Genomic DNA, 21,096 nt, shown 5'->3' with positions numbered 1-21,096 from the left:
TTCTCAGTGTATTATTCATGACCTACATTCTTACACTGAAGTTCTGTTTTGAGCCAAATGGCCAAGTATTTACTGAGTTCTTACAGAGAGGCTTCATTGACTGGGACAAAGTGAGATTGGACAACAAGGCAAAGGTTTGACCTCATATAAAAATCCTCTACCAAGCATGATATCTTTAAAGCAATACAGTATTTATATCTGGCCAGAAGTCAGATGAATTCTCAGTAGGAAATGACAAGCAGGGAAGGAAGGAAGTAAACCAGCTACTGCCCCATTTTTATGGGCAAATGCAGGAGTCCCAGGTCACCAGCCAAAAGGCACCATCATTCTGCCAACCTCCTTCATCCCCATCCAAAAGGACCAGGACAAAAAGAGAGGCACTGTGACCTCCCAGTCCTGCTGAGCTTCCCAGGGATGTCACTGTGTCAGCAATGCTGGGGCTTCATCTGGCTGGGGACCATCAGATCCACACCCACACTCAGGACTGAGCCAGTTTTACACACAGGCTGTTGGAAGTTTACTTTCCACTCGGAGGGAAGTTGTGAATTTAACTCCCAGTGGCTCCCACTGCTGTTTTGCTGACCTGGAAGCCCCCAGAGCTCACCTGTGACAGCCACTCCTCATCCTCCTGCCCGCTGTGGTCGGAGGCCAAGCTGTCGTAGGACTCGTGCCTGGTGATGGGCCCAGGGCTTCCTGGTGGCACCACTGAAAAAAACCAAAAACCATAAAATCAGACTTACTGTTAAGTGTTTTACTGAAAAAAAAATTAAAAAAGTTTTAAAAATAAGTTAATGGCACAGCAATGCATGTTTTCCTAAATCTGTGATAACAAATTTTCTAGAAGCACAGGAAGAGCTCAAATCTTGACATGAAAAGGATTAAGATTGCTGCTCTTTGACTTGGATGTATCCATAGAGCCACCAGGAAAACCCACCAGCTCTTCTTCTTTTAACCTGAACTTCTCAAAACACTAAAGTATTTATTTTTATCTTCCCACATTTTATAATCACTCCAAGTTTTTAAAATTTTTTCAAACTATATTATTGCAGGGTTGACCTTTATGTGTCAAGCTTCCAACCACTACAATTTTTTACAGCCATGTAAGTAAACCCCCAATAACTGGAGTTTTAATGGCAAAGCAGACACAATGGTAGCCATAAACACAGAACGGCGCCTCTGTAATGTAAACAGCTTTGCATAAATCCATACACTGCTTGGAATAAAGGGATTTCCATCCTGTTTTGTGTCTGTCAGTATCTGAAGCTACAGAGCCTTTTCTCACACCTCTGGATCACAGAGTGTCCATACTCTCAAAATTGCAATGTCCCAAATTCAGCTCAGGGCCCAACATATTCCAGAATTATTCCAAGTATGAGGAAACTTAGGACATATTCTCACAAAGGAAGCTCAGGTTGGATATTAGGAAAAATTTCTTCACTGAAGAAGCAAGGGTGTGGAGTCACCATCCCTGGAAAGGTTCAAACAATGGGCAGGGATGGAACTTCATGGGATGGGTTGGACTTGATGGTTTTGGAAGTCTTTTCCAACCTTAATGGTTCTGTGCTTCTATGATAAAGTACCAAGTTTTTCCCATGAGGTGTATTAGGAAGGAATTCCTCCCTGTGAGGGTGGGGATACCCTGGCACAGGTGCCCAGAGAAGCTGTGTCTCCCCTGGATCCCTGGCAGTGCCCCAGGCCAGGCTGGACAGGGCTTGGAGCAGCCTGGGACAGTGGGAGGTGTCCCTGCCATCGCAGGGCTGGAATAAAAGATCTTTAAGGTCTCTTTAAGGTCTCTTCCAAGCCAAACCATGCTGTGACCCTGTGATCTGCCATTTTCACTGCCAGCCCCAGTCTGTGCCTGTGCACACCCATGCCTTGACAGCCCCAGGTGTTATTTCAGCTCTGTGTCTCCATCAGTTTTCAGATAATACAGAAACCACCTCCATCTGCTTCCAAACATCCATGACAGATTCAGTTCCATGTGGGGGATGTGTCTGTGCAGCCCAAACTCCTGTTAAAGAACACACACACCTTCCTGAATGTGAGATCACAGCCCCCACTTCTCTTCCTGGAAATTCATACTTGAAACCAGAGGAACAAACCCATTTTTTTGAGCCATTTTGCTGTTGTCCACATCTCCTACTCTGAATCCTCCTGCCTGTTTTGGAGAGCACAGCTGATCAACTGCAGGCTTTCCTGTTACTGAACTCCCTAACAAACTTCATGGCTCCACCAGATGGTTTTGCTTTCAAACCAACAGGAACTTTATAGACTGATCTGAAATTTTTTTGTTCTTTCTATCCCAGGGGCAGCTACCAGAGCTGTCAAGATTAGGGAAGCTGCAAAAACACAGCCCAAGGAGCAGCATCCCCCCTGCTTGGTTGCTGGATTTCTCCCTTGGGGAATACTTCTACATTTTACTGGAGATTCAAGATGGCTTTACAATGAGAAAGAAATTTGAAAAAACAACTAAAAAGCTGAACAAATGACTCGTTTTGGTGCTACACTGGCAGCCTTTCCCTGAGGAGTCACAGGTCTTGTGTTTCCCTGCAGCTCCTGAGCACAGCATTAACTCTTTCCACCCAGGAGTGATGAAATGCTGAATTCCATGGAAAAGCTCTGCCTGAGAGTTCACCAGCAGGGCAGCAGTGATAAAGCCTCAGCTGAGGTCAGCCCTCAGTCATTCATTTGGCTGTTTAATAAAGCAGCATTTCTGTGCCACACCTATCACAAAGCAGTCTGGAGGGGCTGTTGGGATGGGGGATCCCAGCTCACCACTGACCCTACTCCCACCATTCCCAGTGGGAATTGCAGAGTGTTGGGAGAAGTGACCTTACAAGACAAGTGATGCTTGCTGGAGATGTGCCATTGCTGTGCTGCTTGTTACACATGTACATATGGCAGATTTTTCCAAGTTAAAAATGCCCCTGAAGTTGTAGGAACAAACATATAGAAATGCAAAGCCCCCTTCTCCTCCATTTCTGGGTCACACACCTCTCCCATCGGTATCAAGCTCCAAGATGAGATTAATTTAACCCAGGAAGGACATTTCCAGGAATTTGAGCTCAGGAATAATCTTTTATCTTTCAGCTTAATTCTTTGAGAATCTGAATTTACACTGGAAATTACACCAGACTCCCACCCATCAGTGAGATTATTCTGATGCTGCAACACAGAGTATTTTAAATTTCTGAAGAATTTCCCAACCATAACATATAACAAATATTTTATAACAAATAAAATACCAATTCTTGCAAAATTTTGGAGCAAGTGTTTTTTACTGGTTCTCCTTTAATTTCTCTTTCTTTGGGAAAAGTCACAAATGGAGCAGACAGAGAACAGGAGCAAGAAAGCCTTGGCTGCACAGAGATATTTTACTGCAATTGCAGATGGTTTGTACCTTCCTAAAAGAATCAATTCAATGCCTTGTGTCTGAGCTATGCTAACTTGTAACTTTTTCTGTTCTCACACCAACATCTGGAATAAACACATCAAATATCAGACTGCAACTGAGATTGTTCAATCTAGAAATACACAAAGTGAAAAAGTACAAAAAATAAGTGTCTATTAAAAATCTAAGATGAGAATTAAAACATACCACTTCTGTCTGTGCAGTATGACAGGACATGAGTTTCTACAGTCTGCTTATTAAATCAATCCAAAAATGAGCATTCAAGGGTGACTCTGAAGAACCAGAGTGATCCTACAGCAAAAATCAGAGTTTTTCCATCAATATTTGGCAAGGGGCAAAAAGGATCTTTGAGTTGCTCCAAAGCAATGGCACCTTTACCCTCTGTCCTTCAGCCTCCCTTCCCTGCACTGACAGCCTTGATGTCACCATTATACTGAAGGAAGATTGTATCTGGAAAAAACCACACTGCAAATAAAGTTATTTGTGTGATAATTGTTAGTGCCAGGAAAACTGCACAGAAGGGAGTGTGGGGACACAAGTGTCAACACGAGCCAAAGCAAAGGCTGAAATCCAGCAGAGCTGATATTCCTCTGGAATTCCAGGACCTGATTCACACTGTTCTATGAATAAGTATGAAAACAACCCCTCATTGTTCAGAAACTTCTCCATGATATTTACTGACAAGTAAAGAAAACAAACAATTTTATTAATCTCAAATCATTTGCATAGACATTCCTGCCACGTGAGCAAGACCTAGATAAATACACATTGGGGGAATACTGGAATTAACACAAAGTGGGTTTGTTCATGGATGGGCTAATTATACAATAAATACCTAAAGCTAAGATGAATCTTCCTTGAAAGATTATAAATTGTCATCTTTCAGCAGCATAAAAGTGTTGGAACAAAGAACCACTACAGTTCAATTGTAGTGTGTGCACTTATGGCTTTAATTTGGGAACAATAAATCATTAGTTTTCCTTAGTTTTGTGTATTTCTTGAACCAAAAGGTTTTAATTTTCTCATTTATAGAAATAAGCTTTGCACAATTCAATTTAATTGAGAGTTATATATGAAATTCCCAATGTGCTCTTCTCTAAGGGCTGGATGTTTGTCCAAATTAAGAGCAAACAAAGGCATTTGAGCACCACAAAGTCTGTTTGTTTGGTGCTGCCTGCCATGCACATGCCTGCAGACACCCAGAGAGCTTGCCTTTTTCATCTCCATAATTATGCTTTAATATAATTAACATTTATAATGTCAAATGAGTTTCTAAAATGCAGTAGGAACAGGACAATGTACTCTTAACCAACCCCTCCAGCCTCTGGTGATGTCCAGGGTGAGCAGGTACAGGATAAAAATGACAAATGCCTTGTTTTTGTAAAACTCCACCCTAACACCTGATTTGGATGCTTTTTCTCTGGTTCCTCAGTCACATCTAGGTGGTGTAGAGACCTGAGGTAACCACATGATAACTTCAGGGGTCCTTGTGCTGGAATTCAGCTCCATAATTCGAATTATTTCCTTCATGCATTTGTTCCATGACACCACCAGCAGAATGTGATGGATCTGGTTCAGGTCTCCATTGAGCCACTCCAAATTCACCACATTCACCTTTCCCCCCTGTTATTGATGTGATCCCAGCTCTGTCAGGGGCTGCTTTTGGTGTCCCACAGTTGTGTAGCTCACATCCAGCACGTGCTTTGTGGGTTTGTGTCAGACTTGGTGCTCTGTGCCTCTGGCTCTACCTCTGCTCAAGTGTGACAACAAAGCAAAGGCCAGGATTTCATTTTGGGCAGAACACTCACAGCCATGTTAACAATAAACTGTTTGTAGGCTGGAGATATGCTTGATGTAATTTTTCTTGTGGTTGCATGTCCCTGAACAAAGTTCTGGTTTTAATGCAGTTTTCAGCTTGTAAACTCCTACAGCAGCATGGCACACAAATTAAAATATCCTCTTTTACCCAAAACTACTCCCTGCTCATTTTTTTCCTTTTAGGACTTTCTGAGATTCTCATATGCATAAATATAATAAAATTAAGCTAAAAAGGGGCTATAAAGCAGGAGTTTAGCCAGACTGATAATTATTTCACACCACCAATTGATTAGAGCTGGATTCATTCATTAATTGTGTACTGTCCACACTTTATTAGGTGCTTTATAGACCATCCACTCTCTGTATCAGCACTTTAATAAAGACATAGGTAGGTCCAAAATTAGGAGATTAATTCTTCTTAAATTATTTTTTTGCTGACTGCTTTCCTTGCTCCTTACTCACACTGGCCTGATAATCAACAGCCTGGATTTTTTCCCCACAAAAGACTGGTATAGATTCCCTGTGCTGAACTCCAGCTTCCATCTCCAAAGTTCCCTTAGGAGGCCAGTCAAGTACAATGCACTTTTAAATCTGTACAGAGCTAGAACTGATATTATTCACAGGATGGAGCACCTTAAAGCTGCTCAACACTCAGACTGTGAGCAGACAATCAGTTGGGCACCACAACAGAACAAATATACTCTTTTCTGAGTTAAAGAATAATTTCAACTGCACGAACCCACGGTGAAATCCATCTGATGGCCATCTTTAAAGAATTATGGAAGAGGTAACTATTTCTATAATTCACCGACTTCAAAAGTATGTTTGACATTATTGTCGGGAAAATTATGTTAACCATGGATTACTGTTACAATCAAAGTATGTAGTGAGAAGTCAGGAGGCTTAGTAGTAAATTTTCAAAGCGGTGCGTGGGGATTTACCCGTTTGACTCCCATTAACGGCAATGGGAGGCGCGCGGCGCAATCCCCGCACGCCGCTTTGAAAACTGACCCCTGCGTGCTCACGGACCCTGCTCTAAGGACTTCCAGATGACCATGCAAGAGGAGGAAAGAACCATTTCAGCATGTGCCCTTGTTCATTATTGTTGTTTGTACACATCTGAAAGTGTTTGAGTTGCTGTGCCAGCGCTGGTCCCAGCGGTCGCTTTATAAAACGCGGATTAGGGCGGGCGAGCTGGGGCTGAGCTGATGAAGCCACGCACAGGGCCAGGTGTGTCCCTGCATCAGGACCTCAACAGGCACACTGCCAGCAGCCAATGCACCTTACAGAGCTCATTCTCACCTGTATTATTGCACAAATATTTCATGAGAATATATTGTGAGTTACTGAACCGCTCACGCAATGATGAATCTGCCCCGCTCCTATTTACCCCAATCACTCAGTGCTCAGCCAGAAATTCACTTTGCTTCCTTTAACACTCTGGTTCCTGCAGGGAGCAGAAAGTGCAGGCCACAGTTTTGAGGGAAGTTTTCCCTAAAAAAATAAATACTATGCACTCAATTTCATTAGAAACACCTTTTCTGGAAGAGGCAGGGGAGGCACATTAACCTGCAATCTGTCACACCTCCAAGTGCAAGAAGCAAACTTGAAAATTCCATTTGCACCATTTGTGACTCTTTCTAGGAAAACCCAAAAACATTCTGTATAAGAAATGCCTGCTTGGAATCAGTTTTCTCCAGGAATAGTGTAACATTTGTCATTAAAAAAAATATATATATGTATACACTAATAACATATATATTTAAGACCTGGAACAGTTTTAAATGCAGTAAAAATATTTCAAATTTTAAATCACCAAAATTCTTCTAGAATGTATTTCACCAGTATCACTTACATTATCACTTATATGCTCATACAGATACCCACAATTCCATGTAATAGAGAGAGAGAGTACCTGAGTTAAACACTTGAGAGTTAATTTTTTGAAATTCTAAAACTCCTTTTCCTACATAGGAAAATCTAAAACTCATTTCCCTCTTCAAAATTTCAAGGAATTACAAATTTTTCCCCAAGGATATGGATTTTTACAGGACATCTGCACAATTCCTTCAACATCACTGATGAAGAGTCCAAGGAAGTTCTTTAAAGGAGAACTTTGCATTCTTTTATTATATGGCTATAATAAAGTAGAATTTCATGAAAATTATTCACAGACTTGAGGCAACATCAGGTATGAAGAATGAAATGGCAAAGTGGGAATCTAGAAAATGGATTGTCTGGCACTCTGATTTTGCAGTTTTAAGCCTGGAATTGTCTGGCACTCTGATTTTGCAGTTTTAAGCCTGGAATTGTCTGGCACTCTGATTTTGCAGTTTTCAGCCTGGAACACTCAGCTGACCCAACTTTGTGGCAGGTACAGCTGAAGGGCAGGAGCTCGGGCACCACTCCCATGAGCAGCACAGGAAAATGAAGCAGGTGGACATGTTCACCCATGGTTTGTTCCAGCTCCTCTCCATGGCAGCTCAGGTGAACTCAGGTGAAACTCCCCCTCTTCAGGCCAAGCTCAGAGCTGGGTTTGGACAGGGATGGACTCCAGAAATGGGCTGTGTTCCACTGGCCAAGTGCAGAAGCAGCAAAGCCCAGCAGAGATGCTGGAATGGAGCTGAAAGTGCCCCAAGCTGCTGCCTGAGCGTGGCCCTGCCACAGAGCCAGAGCAGAAAGGCTTTGAACACCTCATAACCACACCACAGAGTCACTGCTGTTATGCACAGGCTCTGTTTCTGATCAGTTTTACTGTTTGAAACCCAGCTTGTTGTGACAGACATTGAACATACCCAGAGCAAGAGCAGCTCTGGCCTCCCCAAAAAGGTTACACAACACTCTAGAGTTACAGATACAGAGAGGGACGTACCATCACCTGCAGCCCTCCAGCCCAAACCCACTGTTAAAGATGCACCCTCAAAACAATGCAAGGAGAAAGGAAGAGGTACAACACTAAATGGGATCATCAGCCCCAGTTCATTCAGCTATGACCACACCAGCACCATGCTCTGCTGTGCACTGAGGAGGGCTGGAGGACCAGAATGTCCAGATTCCTCCTGTGGCACTCCTTGGCTGTCATTCCAGGCATCACAGCTTGGTTTTCACAGTGCCTGTGTTCACAGCACATATTCACAGTTATTTAATACACTCTGCATCTTACCCTCAGACTTTCCACAATACTCACTAGCTCTGGGGATGTAATTATCATTTCTGTCAATGGAATGTATGAAAGGAATATAAAAGGGGTCATAAAGAACCACAACGCTGCTTGGAGACAGAAGTCTTGCCCAGGGTGCACAGCTTTCATTAGAGGGAGCAGGAAGTGCAAACATGATGTCAGAGCTGCAGAGATTATCTGTATAAATGGTGTTATCATTTAACCCAAACAAACAGCAGGGAAAGGCTCACCCCCTCCCTTTGAAGACAATGGACAGTTACTAAATTGGACTTGTAATGAAAGCCATTTTCAGTGAAACACAAGATATGTGCAACAGTTGGTCCAGAAATGAAAATCTGTTGTAACAGCCAAAAGTCAAAGGCAGCTATAAATACAGGCCCTAATCTTTTCAAGAATCCCTTAACGAAGCCTATAAAACTGATTGTATCTTCAGGCCTAACTCAAGTGCAAATTCTAACTCAGAAAAATGTAACAGCCCTGCAAATATGACTTGGAGAGCAGTATAGGGACAAGGAAGCAGAATACAGAGTGCTGGTTTGAATGCTCACATCTTGGAATACAAATCACATTGCATTTAGAATAAACAATTAATGAGACAACAGAAGCCTCAGCTACAGGTCCATTTTTCTGAGAGAGAAACAATTTCCAGAAGTGGTCAGAGTGGGATGCAGAAACACTGCATCTTTCCTTTTAACACAACAGAAATGCTCTTTGATTATTTAAAAGCCAATTGCAAAGATCTGTCTTCAAAACCTCCTACTGCAGGTTTAATAGCAAAGAGGTGCAAGTACACTTACCAGCAACACAGGAGTAAAGTACAGACTTCTGTTTTAACAAAATCTATATTTATACGATTACATTTCCTATGGTTGAGGGCAGCTGTAATTAATGGATTTCCCTCCTTCCCCTAATGCAGTCATTTGTCAATTTAAACACAGAATGCCCAATCAATTTTGATGTATTTAGTAAGCAATTTGTCAGAGTACTGCACACCAGTTAATATATTAATTCTTGTCACTGGCCCACTTCTGACAATGTAGGCTGTGTCCATGGAATTGGTCCTGATGAGCCAAAACTCTTGCCTGGAATGTGAAGGTGCCCTTTGCAGAGCCAGAGGAGAGAAATCAGATCTCAATCTATTCAATACCTTTTTGGGGCAGTTTTTGGTCAATTTTAGGGGGTTTATTCATTAATGCATTAATTGGCCACGTTTCAGATATTGCATCTACTGTGCAATGGAAAAATTAATTCAAAGTGGAGAGATAAGGAAGAAAGGAAATTAATATGAAAGGAGGATGTCAGACTTTCTGGTGATGCAAAGTTACCTATTTCCATGGCAATTCCATCATGTGCCATGAACGTGACTGTGTGAATTCAAACATGCAAAAAACATGTGAAAGGTACAGAAGTCAGACATAGGAATCAAGGGATAAGTCAGTCAAATATGCAAAACTTCAGAGGCTGGTAAAAGAGAGGGAAGAATTCATTTGAAAGAAACCTGAACACAACCAGGGTATTGTTATGGACATGGAAAGGACATCTTAACAGCACCCTCAGAGTTTATACAACCCAAAGCACCTTAATTCCTAAGTACCAAACAGCAGGAGGAAGGCAGGATTTAAAGAGCAATTAATGAAAAACTTGGCAACTCTGTGGAGAAATCTTTAATACTGCAAGTTCCTGTGGACACCAAAAGCCTCCTGTGCACACCTGCAGTGCCTGGCACAACTCTCCTCCTACTGCCAGGCCTGCTAGGACAGTTTAATAAACCACATGATGCTATTTATGCTACAGGAAAAACATCCAGGAAGAATAAAATGTGACTTGGATTTCCTTCTGTAGTGGTTAGATAGAGAAGTGATCAGGACACAGGTGAATAAAGAGGGAATATTAGGGACACAAATAATGTAGAATATTATGTGTAAAATGTGAAGAGTGTAGAGAAATGTCTGATACCTGAAACCCAGCACTGAAAACCTGAGGATTGTAATTAATCCAGGGGGTTGTGGGCTGGACTCATGGGAACAAGTGAGCCTGGAATGCTCAGAAGGAGCTCTCAGGACTGGTTACAATCTCTCTGACCCGCTGCAGAGCTTGGAGCAGGATCCTGACACTTCCTGCAGGCCAGCAGGTTGTGGAATTTAACATGCAAGTTCACTTTCAAGCCATGAACTTCCAGAAAGCTGTAAATCCCTCACTTCCCACTTCCTCACCTGTGCAGCAGCCCGAGCTGTGTAACTGCTCAGGTAGGCACGAGCTGCACACACTGATGCAGGTTTCTGCAGCAGATGTCACAGATGACCTCAAAGCAAGGAAACAGCTGTGCTGATCCACTTACAAATACCCTTGGGATAAAGGTCTTGGACACTTGTTGTACAAAACATTTCTTCAAACAATGGTTCCTTGTTCCTTCCTTTCTAGCTGCAAGTAAAACTTTCAGATTCTTTAAAAATATTAAAAGCTGAACCATGTGTTGATAACCTAACGCAGGATTTTTTGAATAGACTCTGTTTAGCACAAGAAGCCACCGGCCTGGTTTCTATTTTTCAAAGACTGAGGAAGATTTTGGCCCTGTGTTTTGGCATCAAACCTCTTATTTATGAAAACCTGGCCGTGCAGCCCTCCAAGCAGCCCGCCAGACGTCTCATTGTTCTGCCCTGCTGCTGACAGAGGTACTCTGTGCTAAAAAGCACACTGAGGGTTTTTCAATGACCCAGGGGGCAAAGGTCACTTATTATAAATGGATAATGAGACCTAATGCAATGTTCTGAGTGTGGACAAAGAAAGGGTCTATCCATACCCCCTTGTGACTTGGTCATTCAGGCTTTTATTTCCCCTGCACACTTAATGGAGCCAAACAATTGGCAGAAATGCTATACAGAAAGGGAGAGAAACTGCTGCATTCTACCTCCGAGAGACAGCTACAAATAGTGACCCTGAAACGGCGCCACGGCTCCTCTCAGCACTGACGTGGCAGACAGATGGACCAGCCCCCCTCAGCCCCGGCTGAGCCATTTGCTGGCAATTAAAGCCCCCGATGGAAGCTGGAGCACAGCAAAGGCAGGCTGCAGCTAAAGCCAGCCCAGGGCAGAGCTGCAGGTAAGCAGAGCCACGGAGCTGGGCTTAGCAGCTCTTTAACAGGTGGCTTTTGTGGGAAAGCTGCTTGGACTCCATTGTCAGGGACTTCACTCGGGAGCTTCAGCCTGAATAAATCCACAAGACAAAACTTCAAAGGCAATCAGACACAAATTTCTCTGTTGTTGCTATTTGCATTATGTCCTCTAGATACACTGCTGTCTTTAGTGGTTATTATTCTATTATTCTTTCCATTTCACATCCAGCTAAAGAATTCTTATTATGGGAGTTAAAACCTGAGCTAAAAGTCTTGTCATTCAAATAACACAAGTTCTTTAATTGGCCACGTTTCAGATATTGCATCTACTGTGCAATGGAAAAATGAATTCAAAGTGGAGAGACAAGGAAGAAAGGAAATTAATATGAAAGGAGGATGTCAGACTTTCTGGTGATGCAAAGTTACCTATTTCCATGGCAATTCCATCATGTGCCATGAACGTGACTGTGTGAATTCAAACATGCAAAAAACATGTGAAAGGTACAGAAGTCACACAAAGGAATCAAGGGATAAGTCAGTCAAATATGCAAAACCCCTTTAAGTTCATTCATTTGCTGGAATTTAGCTACCATTCATTCTTCTTTCCTTAAAAAGTTTTCAGAACTAAACCATTTCAAACACATTTGTGTATTTGTATATTTGTATATTTGTATATGTGTATATGTATTTGTGCACACGTGTATACTGTACAGTGTAACAGTATCTGTTTGAGCTGTTAATAAAATGTAAATAAAATACACAAAATGAGCCCCATCCATTCCTGGTTTCACTCTGTGGGATAAAAGTGAAACAAAGTAGGAATCTACCAAAAAAAGCCCAGCCAAAATACAAATCTAATGGTGCTGTGCACTGCTGATTACTTTTTCATATTCTTTGGTATGTTTTGAACCTTATCCCAATTTTCTGTGCAGCACAGAAGAAGGAAGACTCAAACTTTGCAGGTTTCCATAGCACTCAGATGCAGCAGATGGACAGGTAGAAGCAGCAGATCCAATCTGGCACCAGTGTCCCTTTCACCAGTCCCATCCAAAGTGCCCCTGGCCCACATGGCCACTTGGTGCATCTGAAATGTCCCTGTCACACAATGCTGCCTGCACTGACAACTGTGCACAGCTCTGGTTTCCCCAGGAGAACCTCAACAGATGCCAGGAGCTGCTCCCTTGTGAGACTTCAACTGCTGCATCACTTTGATTCTAGACAGAACAGAAACTTGCTCCTCACTGTCGGTATTCTTCTCTCTTTTAAATTGTCAGATAAAAGGGAAATATTCATTTTTTCACAGAACCATTATAAAAATGTGTGGGGTTGTGTATTTATGTAATATAGGTACACCATATATATACAGCTAGAGGTGTATGAATGCTTCTGAGCATGCCATGCCATGAAATCTTGGCTCTCTGGGAATGATGTGGCTGGGGCAGACACAGGCCAAGGCAGGTGGGCAGGCATCCCTGGCAGCAGTGCCAAGGCTCCTGAGGGAAGCAGCTGCCTGAGACTGGCTGGAAGCAACCCAGCAACCAGGAGTTCCCAGGGAGAGGGAAATGCAGATGCACTCATTTGTCACTGGGTATGGAATTCACAGGAGGAAATGGCAGAAAAGCAGGAGAAGGAATGAGGTGAGGAAACCCTGAAGATTTCATGGGATCTGGTGGGTGACTCTCAAGCCAGCCAAGCACTCCCACAGCCCCACCAACTCTGATTCATGGCAAAAATCCCAACACTGTATTCCCTGCTCCATCCTTACTACCACACACAACCCTACTCTGGGGTTGAACATACACTGAAATTGGCTGAAAAATCAGCTCAGAAAATCACCTTCTGCTTAAAAATGTGCACATGAGACAAGACAAGAAGTTGTCAGCTACTCACAGCCAGCCAGAAGATACTGGTAGTACTGCACAGCATCTGCAGCCAGGAGCAGTGGATGGTTTGCATTAAATGGTGGTTGGAGTTCATTCCACTGAGGAGTTCTGAGGTAAAACACAAGACTATTAATATTTAAGCTAATACAGAGAATGTAAATCAGTGTTTCTGTCATCACATGCAATTATCTATACAAGCTCACAAAATGTTTGTAATTATTTAAATTAGCTTGTTCAAACACTGCAATCCACCACAGGCAGTGGAGCAGCAGGGCCAAATCGTGCAGATTGTGAGGCAAAGACAATACTTGGTTGTTGACTGCAGCAGGGATTGCGTAAAAAAAAACCCAGGAAGGAGGTTTAGATTAAGCTGGTAAATATGTTTAGGACCATTGTATGTCATGCTGACGTTATATAAACACACAGGAGAAACTGGGGAACTTTTTTGTTCTGTTAACTACCACTGCTTCCATCCTGTGAAGTCATTGAGCACTTACTGTGAAAATAAAGCTGTGTAAAGTTATGGATTATTGATCCAATTAGAATTTTCAATTCCATTACAACCTACTCATTTCAACAATAATGGTCCCTAAGTCTGTGTTGTAATTTTAATTAGGGTGGGCCACTCCTAAATAGCTTGGTAAATCAAGTATTGATCACTCCAGTCCAGCCATAAGCAGCACTAAGGAATGTAGGAGCCAAGAAAAATCGATAGAAAAATATTTTAAAACGTCAAAAGCACTGACAACACTTTCTCATCAATTTTTCTTTACTTTCTTCCACATGTCAGGAATAATTTCTTCTACTGTCTTTAGAAATGGTACCCTCAGCTGCTCACAGGAAAACTCACAATGCTTCATCTTGGGAATCTTGCTCATGTCTCACAGCAGAATTCTGTACTTCAACACTACCAAAATAATCGTTTCTAGTCCTTATATAAAAAGAAAATTACAACCTGATCATTTAAAATCACCAATTAATAAGGATCTCTATTGACTCAGAGACATGTTCATGTCTAGCTCCACGTGTAGAGAAAGATTTAAAAGCTTAGCTCCCACTGAGGCACATGAACAGTGACAGAACTTTATGGAAAGCAAGGCTTGAATTTCTCTCCTTCAACAGAAAACTTTAGGAGTGACAATCACCATGCAGCTCATTCAAAAAGAAACATCACAAGCATTTTGTGGCTGAAAGGAAGGGAGAGAAGAGGAATGAGGTACCTAACCAAAGTCCAGCTGGCCCTGGGGCAGGTGACCATCTCCAGGGGGGTGTCGTCGCTGATCTTGGGCGCGGTGCTGAGCGGCCGCGGCTCCAGCACGTGCTCCACCAGGCTCCCGTAGCAGCTGATGATGTACAGGGACTCCACCACAAACTGCTTGGACTGATCTGGGGGCAAAAAGAGAGAAAAGCTTATTGCAACAGCACAGCAGGAACTGAAAAAGCTTTTGCAGGAATAGCAGAGTCTCTGGTCTTTTGAGTCTCTTGCCTGCGGCTAAAAATGTGACTTAAAAGTAGCAGAAGGGCTGGAGAGACAAAGAGAAAACTCTACAAAGCACAATTTTTACACAATGGTATGAATATCTCACACAAGAGAAGTTTCTCACCAAGGTGTGTTCAGGTGATGACACATTTCCAAACATACCTTGCACATTTGCTTTAGCAAAGGTGTATCATCTTTATCTCACACTTTTTTCAGTGGCACCTCACACAGGACCTCTGGACTGACCTATCAGAGTTGGGTTTGTGTCACTCTATCATAATAAATCAATTATTCATTTCACTAATTAAAATTTATTATACATTTTACCAAAAGCACCCCAAGCAATGTTCCTGAAATTCTGAATTACCACTGAGCTTAAGGAACAAAATCCACAAATTGCTTAGAAGCTGTCACAAAATAAGAATTGAAGTTTAAATGCAAGTCCTATTTCTGTGAGGTACCAACCTTTTTCTCTTTTGAGACCGGAATTGTTTGCAAACCATGACCTTGAAGCTCCAAAGACTGCAGCAACACAGAACTCCCCTCCCACAGACTTACTGGGTGAAATCTGTGGAGCTGGTTTGGATTTGCTTTAAAGAAAGAACAAAATAAAATTACACACGTTAGTTCTCAAAAAATTAAGATGTCCCTTGTTTAACAGAATGACTTCAGAAATGGGGAATATCTGCAGTTCCCATAAAGCTGAGCAGGATTTACAGATGCTCAGTTTTTCCCAATATCAGGTCCCAAATTCCCCTGGAATACTGAACTCTTTCACTTGAAGAACAATACTGGCTCATAATGGAGAACTGAATTGTTTAAAAGACCCAATACTGAACATTTGCATTCAATAGAAACAACTTCTGAAGTAAATACAAAGAAATCCTAAATCCTTTGGGAATGAAAATACAGATTCTGGGTCAGCCATTCCAGGTGTCTTTTCCAAAGGAAGTCAGGAATAACCAGGGGAAATGAGTGACAAAGGGTGGAGGGGAGGACATGCAGAGGGGACAGGGAGTGATGCACACACTCATGAGCCACTGTTAGAACACATCAGCAATTCTGTCATGGAAAAGCAGGCTGAGACACTGTGCCCTGAGCCCACAGTGTGCATGCAGCACATCCAGGGGCTGAGGATGTTTATTGAGACATCCCAAGGTGTTTCTCCTCCCAGGGACCTGCAGGTACCTGACATTCTGCTCTCAGAAACTCAAAACTATGGGCAGAGCACTGCCCATGCCTCAATTCATCAAATCAGGATTTCACCATTTCCTTAAGAGAAAAGCTCTTTGACAAACCTACACAGGATTCTTCTTTCTTCATGCTCCCCTTGGTCTAGTCCTTTTAACTGAATTCTTTTATATTTTTCTCTCTATTCCATTTCACTACTCCCTTCTCTTCCTACCCATCCCTCCTTTCCATTCTTCTTCTACTAATTTCTTCTTCCACACAATTTCAGACCATCCCATTAACCTGGTTTTTACAGAACAATCTCAGTTCTGAGAAGTGTGTGTGCAGAGGTGTATGTGCAAACAAAGGAGTGCAAGTCTTACAATGGAATTCAGCACCAGAAGAATATTTTTAAACAGCAGAAATCAATAAAAACACTGTATAGTTATTATGATATTTAATTAATACTAACAGATCATACATGTGGTCACATGTATCAGTTAGAAATTCAAACAAAAAAGCTCTGTCCAAAGGAATTCCATCACACTGACCGAGCCCATGCAAAGATTCAGACAAACTTCCAGACTTGGATCAGAGCTGGAGCTCTTGTACATGTGGGAGAAGCTGGAATGTCCCAAAAGAGCAGTTGGAATTTATAGTCAGTAACTCTGGTATTGAACCACCACAAAGCACTTAATATCCAACTGTTAAACCTACAGCTACAGATGACTGGGTCAGAAATCTGTGTTCCAAAAAGGTCCTGACTATAAATGTACTCCCTTGCTTGCAGTGGCACATCATGTTTCTATACTAGAATATTTCAACTGAGACTGTGTTAACTAAGAAGTTTCTATACTCAGAAAAAAATCAGAATAGATTTCTTTCACTTTGAAATAATCATGTCACAGAAAGAGTATTTTTAGCCAAATTGTATATTGAGAATTATTTTAGTTCTCATTTTCCTTACTCATATTCCTTCAGAAATGAAAAAGTAAATGTATCAGTGAATTAGAGTCTTGTTGCTTACTTCAATTAATAAATGATTGGGTTTGATACAGAATATTGTTCAGGACAGTCACCCATCAACCACTATACAGCAAACCAGGAGCACAGGTATGACTCTGCCATATTCACTTCCTGTTCACAAAAGGATCTTTCTATACTGTCCTAATATTCTTAATAATCTCAATTTTTACTCAACACAGTCTGAGATTATTAAAAGGAGTTTTCAAGGTTAATAAAGTAAAATGTAAAAAAAAAATAAATTGGAAGCAAATGCTATTCTCAGCTACAAACTGGAGTTAAGTTCTACAGAGACAGAACTGCCTTCAAGCCTTGAAGCAGAAGTGAACTTGGGACTCAACACATTTTTCCAGAGCTCTCCACACTCTGAGTCCCCAGACCTGTGTTCAAGCAAATACAATTATGAACAGCCTTAGAGGAAATGGCCTGAGCTCAGTTCTATTTACATCTTGTCTTTAGGATGTTCTTCTTTCAAGGCAAGCACTTAAGTGTTGGTTTCAGTGCCAGAAGCTTTTCCCTTCGAGGATGATGTTTTGTAGCCAGAAAGAGCAGACCTTGTAAAACACGATTACTCATGTGGTTAAACTCAGCCCTGCTAGCAAACAAAGACAAGCAAACAAACAAAAAAGATTTGTGCATCTTATTGGTTTGGACAGATTTCTGAGAATACTGCTGAGATGTCAACAAGTCTATTCTGAAGCCTCTTGTAGCTGAGGAATCTTTCATTTGACCATCATTTTACTCGATTCCTGAGTTTTCATCAATACATTCCAACTCAAATTTCATTCCTTCAGCAAACCTCCAAAGCCCAGTTATTTTCAGTAACAGTAATGCCATTAGAAAAATATCTTCACATGTCATTGTGATATTTTAACAGCTTGGAAACTATAAATCCTCATTATTGTGCAGATGCAAACACCCTCTCAGCTTTATAAATGATAACTAAACAATAATGTTGAAGGTAGGTGGTGAATGACTTGTTTCTGCTATGAACTCCTGCTCTTTCCTTGCTCTTGGCTTGTCAGCACTTCATAAATTATTCCAAGAGCTGAAATTTAGGCACATTTGGCCTCACTTTTACAAAACAGTTACTTTAAAAGAATCTTCATAATATAGTAACTTCCAAAAGATTGTACCATAGTTTTCCTGACAAGGGATGCAGGAAGAAATTCAGAACATTTTTGGGACTCAAAGCTAAAACCAAGACAGTGAAGCAAACAGGACCAAAACATTCCCCATTATCATTTCACTCTTCATTTCTCCCAAACGTTGGGAACAACAATATTTTGTTTAAGACATCAGGAGGATGAAAAGACAATTTACTTTTTCCTCTCTGAATCTAGTCCACTGTGCAACCACAGCTCGAATTCAGTGAGATACAGCAGTAGTTTTACCCCAATCAGATCTGTACAGAAATCTGTATCAGGAACAGAATGTATTTGGGGAAATTTGTATTACTATTAAATGTTCTAACCCAATTTTGGAGGATTATTTCTACTTTAAATGCAGAAGCACTGAGATGCAGATACTGGCATGGCACAGAAGGAGATGGGAGGAAACTAAAGAAAAAAATGAAGACATCACTTTGTCAGAGTTTGAAAAGCAATGAAGAGACTGAGCTCAGCATGCAAGTTCTTTCATGTTGCCAAGACAGTAAAAGCAGATTAAGACCCACTGAAACCATTCAGAGCTCCCACTTGTTGACTTTGTAACACATCAAACTCTGCCATAATCTGTGCTAAAGCTCTTTGTAAAAATACTAAATAGTTGCAATATTTTAACTAGTTTACATTTTCATTATTATTATTTTACTAGTAAGAATTAATAGTTTTAAAATATTTTTAAAACCAGTGGCTGCACAGTTCATGATGGAGCTTTATGTCCCACAAAATTCTTCTGGCTCTTAAATTATCTTTAAATCCATTGTCAAACAAGTGACAATAAATAAATTGCATGTATGTGATATGAAGGAGCTGCATTATATATTCAAATATTTTCAATCAAATAGTACCAGTCTGCAAAGATTGAAAATTGCTTTGGTTTTATATTGCAAGCAAATAGGCTCCAAATATATGAGATTGATAAAAACAAAAGCACTTATTCCACACTAAACCCACTGAAATGGAAACATCCATGACTGCTGATGGAATAAGTTTTATCTTGACTACATAAGCAGCAACAAAAGTATCAGGAGAAAAATACTGCATGAAATTTGCAATTACACATAAAATTACAAAAAAAAATCTGTCTCAAAGTCCAGAAATTTTAATTCATTTATCATTGTGCCTAAAACACAAAACCAAAGATGTTTCCAGTTGTCAGATCATGAATAAAGCAAGCAAAAGCACGAAAAGCAGTGGATCCTTTATTCACCAGGCACTTAGCTGTCAAATCAACATCCATTTTGTTTACAGAATTTTAGGTCTCATTAAGACCTTAATGGAAACAACATGATTTCTTCCCCCACCCAAAGTGTGTTTTTTATCCTAATTTCTCTGTAGATGAGTAAGGACCATATTTTTGAGCTAGCACTGGCATTAAACAAACCACAAAAAGAGTCTTGTGAAAGACAGGCAACAATTTTGGAGCCTATTTCATATATTCCCCTCTTTAATCTCAGCCTTTTAATCTTACTTCAATCTAAAACCATTTCTGGTTGAAGACGTCTCCTGCTTCGTGCAGGGGTGACCCACACAGCCCCTGCTCAGAAATCCACTGCCAAAACTCTTCTTGCAGAGCCTTGGCACTTCTGACATCACCAGCAGGCAAAGCTATTTGGTGCACCAAAACTGCATTTAGAAATGGTTCTTAGGGAGCTACTTCAGGAATTAGAGATTCTCCACAAAGAAAGCAAAGTTTCCTTCCCTCCTTTCCTTCCTTTCCTTCCTTTCCTTTCCTTTCCTTCCTTCCTTTCCTTCCTTCCTTTTCCCTTCCCTTCCCTTCCCTATTCTGTGTCCTACAAAGCTCCTAACAAGTTCTTTTCCTGAAGAGAATGTTTTGATAGAGACATTAAGGGTGATACATGTGGTGCCAACTTCTAGAGCAAACCCCAGAGCCATCTACCAATATTCTAACAGCCACTGGTGGCCACAGTTAATAGATATCTTCAGCTAAATTAAAAACAAAGAGAAAATCCCAAACCCACAGGAAAACACCAAAAACCCAAGCCCCAGTAAGCTCCTTGCTGGAAGTTTTTTAATTTTCTAAGGTGTTCCTACTTCTTCCACTCTTATTATTCAAAACTTCCAACATCTAAGCCCCCTCCTGTTACAAAGCACTGCCCAAATATTGAACCAAACTCCAACATCAAAAAACTTATTAAAATTCGCTTTTTCTCTTGCCTGTATTCTTATAACATGCTGCATCTTTTCACATTAAAATGAAACCCCCTTTTATTTCAAATGTCCCAATTTTAACAGAACTGTTTCCCATGTTGGAACGAGATGATCTTGAAAGTCCCTTTCACCCCAGACCATTCTGTGATTTTTTTCTCCAGAGTAATCAGCTTTTCTTTTTTTTTTTTCAGTGCCCATTTTACTGCTTCACCTCTCACTGCAGTACTTTACTGCCTACTCACTGCTAATCTGGCTTATTTTTCAGAGGTCATCATCGATGTTTTCTGTCTGTAAGCAACTTAGTGCTACAATAATAAAGGAAGCAATATAGAAAAAAAAGAGAGAGGCTTGTTTGGAAAGACATTGCAATCATTTCTGCCCACTTAGAAATAATTTATTTTTTCAACTTCCCTGCTACTTAAAAATTAAATGCACTCTCAAAGGTAAAAAAAAAAAAAGGAAAAAAAAAAAAGTGAATTCAATTCCTTGCAATGCTTGATGGTGAACACGCATCCATAGTTTAAAAGTGAAATTATGTGGGTGGAAACCTATGGATCAGCCATGCAGGTAAACAAATAAAACCAAAAAATTAATCCAAAATTTAAAAGTCTAAGCACAAGAGTTATTTTCAGCAAGGACAGCAAATGGAGTATAGGCATGCTGGGTTTGAACTGGGAACTCA

At 41.0% G+C, this 21,096-nt stretch overlaps 1 protein-coding gene across 10 annotated transcripts in view; it reads right to left on the bottom strand.

The window, feature by feature from the left end:
- BCAS3 (BCAS3 microtubule associated cell migration factor) overlaps positions 1–21,096 on the bottom strand; it is a 295,160-nt gene that overhangs the window by 173,259 nt on the left and 100,805 nt on the right. For all 10 annotated transcript variants that reach the window (XR_004419938.1, XM_033078230.2, XM_033078232.2 and 7 more), the window contains 4 exons: positions 15,352–15,476; positions 14,627–14,792; positions 13,414–13,514; positions 605–705 (listed from right to left, as the gene is read on the bottom strand). Coding sequence is in view for 9 of the 10 variants with exons in the window: in XM_033078230.2 (XP_032934121.1) it covers positions 605–705; positions 13,414–13,514; positions 14,627–14,792; positions 15,352–15,476 (493 nt within the window). In the remaining variant the exon portion in view is untranslated. The remainder of the gene's footprint in view (positions 1–604; positions 706–13,413; positions 13,515–14,626; positions 14,793–15,351; positions 15,477–21,096) is intronic.

This window comes from Catharus ustulatus, chromosome 22, assembly GCF_009819885.2.
Source record: "Catharus ustulatus isolate bCatUst1 chromosome 22, bCatUst1.pri.v2, whole genome shotgun sequence".
In the NCBI taxonomy this organism is placed as follows: Eukaryota; Metazoa; Chordata; class Aves; order Passeriformes; family Turdidae; genus Catharus; species Catharus ustulatus.
This window is presented reverse-complemented; position numbering and strand designations above follow the sequence as displayed.